The sequence below is a fragment of the Adiantum capillus-veneris genome, chromosome 16 (assembly GCF_014529385.1).
Source record: "Adiantum capillus-veneris isolate H3 chromosome 16, ASM1452938v2, whole genome shotgun sequence".
In the NCBI taxonomy this organism is placed as follows: Eukaryota; Viridiplantae; Streptophyta; class Polypodiopsida; order Polypodiales; family Pteridaceae; genus Adiantum; species Adiantum capillus-veneris.
This window is the reverse complement of record NC_140946.1, coordinates 63,106,066-63,110,324: the sequence shown is the minus strand read 5'-3', so window position 1 is coordinate 63,110,324 and position 4,259 is coordinate 63,106,066. Positions and strand designations below refer to the sequence as shown.

Genomic DNA, 4,259 nt, shown 5'->3' with positions numbered 1-4,259 from the left:
TTTCGGCTAGTTTTGTTTTGGTTACTTATCAAATCTTGTGGATTGATTTTGTGTTTTTCGTCCATTCTGATTCTTACTTGATAAGAATATACATGTTTGAGGTTATAGTTTTGGGGGTTTTTATGTGGTCAAATGGATCAGATCTCCTCTCCTTTGTCACGTTCAATTATCAAGCCTTAGTTAGTCTTGAAGGGGAGATGGTAAGGAATAAAACCTTCCTTCCAGTGAGGGATACCTTAAACCATGTAGGTTATGGATCACATGTTGAGTGGTTGATAGTTTCTATGGTTAAGGTAAGTTGTTTGTATACATCTTTTTTGAATAGAGAACCTAGGCATTTCTTAGATTGCATGGGAGCACACCCGCACTCAAGCCCCTCTGTTCACACTACGTGTGGAATCTTTAAAACTAAAAAGTCACAGAATCTAGGCAGTGAACACATATGGCCTTTCCGCTAGGTCGTGAGGTTGGAGATTACCCTACACTACAAAAGTGTGTGGACTACTACTCTTTTAGAGATGGGCGGCCGTCGAACTTCCGTGAGTGAGGAAAAGCATACACTTCCTTTAGTGCTAATCGGGTGTTGCCACGAAGGATGCAATTTCTTGCCCATACATGGGTTGTGATTAGAATGAATTGCCCCTTATTTTTTATTCGTCTCTTTGTCTACTCTCTCGCTCTCTCTCTCTCTCTCCCCTTGCTGGTGGTCACCTCCATCTCCCTCGTCTCTTCACCATCTCCCAACTTCTCCATGTTCCTCTGTGTACTTCAACACATGGTGAAATTAAATTTGCAATCATAGAGATTGAGAATTCGAGACATGTTGAAATTTAAAAGGGGGGCAGTGCTCGGAAAAAACCTACGTTTAGTGTAATCCCACCTACAAATTTTGAAATTTACCTCAAATTTTTATTTTTGAAGGTGAGAAAACCTACAAAATTTTGCAAAAATTAGTGTACAAATTTTGTCAATTCACCTCCGTTGTTTCACATAGCCTATGTAGGTTTGCGAAGTTTTTGGAAAAAAGTTTTTTTCGAGCACTGAAGGCGGAAAAATGGTTTGAATCATAAAATGTGCTGGAAATAATTATACACGTGTTTCTACAAACAAAGGTGTGACTTTGGTAAGCCTTAGCAAATTGCATGTTTATGGCACCAGGTGGCTCGTGAAGCGGGCGTTGCTGCTCAAACCCGTGGGCCTTCTCTTTTCCTGCTGCCAACACCTCTCTCGCAGGCTCGTCATGGAACTTCCTCTCTTATGTCACTCATCAGGATTCGCAGCATCCATCGTCATAGAAACCAGGTGTGTGCACTCTTTCGAAATGTTCAAAAACCTCTTTGTGTATGCGTATGAGAGAGAGAGAGAGAGAGAGAGAGAGAGAGAGAGCATACTTTCGATTCTGAATCGAAGGACCCAAATGCCTGAAGATTTGCACGGTATTGATCCCTCAAGCATGAGAGCACTTGTCATCACAGAACAATTGGCTTCTGCTTCGACTCTAAGATCAACAGCTTTCCCTAAGATCCTCCTGATCAAAAGTAGTAGCCACAACAACAAGAATAATTCTGTATGGGGAGTTTCGGGATGCCTCCTCAAGCACTTGCGCCGCTGCATCCTTCTCTTGTTTGCTCTGTTTCTTTGTGGCTCATTTGCATTCGCCTTGTGCACGATGGAAGGCAAAGTCAAGTTAGCAGTTAAGAGAAGCCCACAAGAGAGGAGGCTATTGGGTTATTACCATGGAGACACGCCCATGCCCGCCCAGGAGCCCACGGAGTCTAGGAGCTTCACAACGTCACCTTCAGATGATACTCATACGAAGGATATGTCTGCAAATGTGGCATCGATACATCATGAGCCTGCTCTCCATGGTCTCGGTGCTGTTTTCATGAAAGGCATGAAACCCATGCAGAACTTGATCATTGCAAACCTTGAAGAGTCCTGTGACATGCTTGATTTTAGGCTTTTCTTGCGGACTCTGTATCGGAGCCGTACCATGTCAAGGGCTGATCTAGTACTCCTCTTTCCTTGGTCCTCTCCTCCGTCGGCTGTCCTCGATGTTTTGAAAGAAGAAGGTGATAGCTTTATCAAGCTCCATGGGATGAATTTTGGTAGAGGAGACAGTCTTGGAGATTTTGATGAGACTCAAGAAAGAAAGACAAGCATTGACATGAATTCCGACAAAAGAAGAGGGCCTGTTTTTTGGGGTGCAAATGCTACTTTACACGGAATCCGAGAGCAGACCGCCGACTTGTATGATTCTCACTATGGTTCTGTTGTGGGTTTCGACATGAGTGAATTAGATGTTACAGATGCATTTTCGGAGTTTCTGACCAATCCGGCGTCGCAACTGCGGAGATGGTTATGCTACCAGATGCTATTGGGTTTGCTGAGGTTCAAATTCAGGCTAGTCATGCTAGTGGAGCTGGGCGGGGTGGTCATATACGGCGATGCGTTTGCCAATGCAAAGTGGAAAGATTTTCTCCATCTTACGCTAGAAGACTCTGCATGGGCTGATGCAATGGCAGAATCAAATCAAATACCTCTTGACGAAAGCTCCTCCTTGGTTGATCTCCAAGGTACAGTAATAAAGAGCGTCATGGGTACGCGGAACATGCTCGACAACATAAATTCTAAAGCAACTACCAAAAGGAAAAGGACGCAGGAGCATAGGAGACACTCAAAAGACAGGGAAAGGGAGAGAAATTTATTGGCTGGCGGGCATGCACATGATGACTGCCATCATCTGCATGATGAAGGCAAGGATGATAGCTTTGGAGGGAAAAAGGAAGTAGCAAGAAGCGAGCTTTCAAGTGCGAAGCAGGGTTTAATGGAGACAGTTTATGGAAGGGAAGTATGGAATAGCTTAGAGCAAGTAGACAAGCAGAGGAGCGTAATAAGCAGTAGAGTAATATTGGGCTCCATGAGATCTGCTAAGGGTATTGCAAGCTCAATGGTAGTTGAGATTGTGAGAGTTGCTCTGCAAAGGAAAAACAAGCTTTCCTTCCCGGACCGTGCGCTACTCAGTTATCTTGTACAGAAGAGCCCACACTTGTTAGGAAGGAGGGTAACAGAGAATTTGCAAGTGATGGAAAGTAGGGATTCTAATATCTGTAGGGTCGAGACCGTAAAGCTTGAGGATGTGCTTGTGGGAAGTCATGATGAGCGGATATATTCTGTTCTGCATGCAAGCACTTTGAATACCATGCGAACATTGGGTCCGATTCAAAATCAACATGACATAACATCACAAAGTAATGTAACTTGGAGTGGGCTAATTTTGGCTAACATATGTTCGTCCACTACAAACTCATGGGCTTTCTATGGTGACTGTGGTCGGCGGGGACAGGCAGGGATATAGCTCATGGTTCAGCGCTTATTGAAGTCTCCTATACCAACATTTGATGGTCGGCGAGAAGCTGTACAGATAGATTTATAAGTAGGAATAAGGAGTGAGGTTGTACATTCGGTGGAGCTCATTCATTCTATATGTAAATTTATCAAGAACTGAGGTTGTACAAAGGGTGGCAAATCAGGTGATGAGAATTGGGAAACTCTTAGTTGGTTCGAAAAGCCGATCAAGGATAGATTAGCAAAATTTAGCATCTTCTCTTCACAAGAGTACGTGCTAGTGAGCAAGTGGCTGATATGAAAGAATGTGGGCGTTGTAAGTCCTCGGCATTGAGACCCATAAAACAAGTGTTATGCCTTTGCAAACTATGGCACTCTCTCTCTCTCTCTCTCTCTCTCTCTCTCTCTCTCTCTCTCAGGACATACTTGAGCTACATCTAGAGCTAGCCCATGGATGGCTTAACTTTGCCATAAGCAGACATGTCCCCCTCTCTTCATAAACATAATGTTTGAATTTTCATTAGTGTGTGTCATGCAATGTGCACGTACATACATGCACTGATCAATGAAGTAAAACACGAATTGGGGGGGGGGGGGGGAGGGCAACAACATAGGTGATTAATATTCAACAATGTTTCAAGCACTTTAAGAAAGGGTATAAAAACGTCTCTTTATAGTTATTTCTAAAATTTCAAAAAATAAACTTGCATAAACTTTTTAAAAATATCAATAGTGATTTTAAAAAAAGGCCCTTAAAAAGACAAAGACAAATATATCTTCAAAAACCTGATTTTTATTAAAAGATTAAATCTCCATCAAAATTGTCCAATTTTTTGTTATATGCTCTTAAGCTAGTACATTCACTTTCTGTAAACCGTAAAGTAGAATGTCTTTCGACTTTCCACTACCAA

General features: G+C 42.6%; 1 protein-coding gene across 3 annotated transcripts; it reads left to right on the top strand.

Moving 5' to 3' along the window:
- Positions 1–1,145: 1,145 nt before the first annotated feature.
- Positions 1,146–3,812, top strand: LOC147439166 (uncharacterized). Of its 3 annotated transcripts, none has more exons than XM_086484261.1 (2): positions 1,146–1,302; positions 1,428–3,812. In XM_086484261.1, exon 2 carries the CDS (start codon positions 1,454–1,456, stop codon positions 3,356–3,358), a length of 1,905 nt encoding a protein of 634 aa, XP_086340387.1. In that variant the 5' UTR covers positions 1,146–1,302; positions 1,428–1,453; the 3' UTR covers positions 3,359–3,812. The 3 variants fall into 3 exon arrangements, with proteins under 3 accessions (XP_086340387.1, XP_086340386.1, XP_086340388.1); XM_086484260.1 differs by having other exon boundaries at positions 1,411–3,812; XM_086484262.1 differs by having other exon boundaries at positions 1,476–3,811.
- The last annotated feature ends 447 nt before the right edge of the window (positions 3,813–4,259 follow it).

Bases quoted from the DNA above. Each gene is read 5' to 3' on its own strand.
- LOC147439166 (XM_086484260.1), top strand. From the start codon at position 1,241: ATGGAACTTCCTCTCTTATGTCACTCATCAGGATTCGCAGCATCCATC. The intron at 1,303-1,410 runs GTGTGTGCACTC...TCTGAATCGAAG, and splicing joins TCCATCGTCATAGAAACCAG to GACCCAAATGCCTGAAGATT.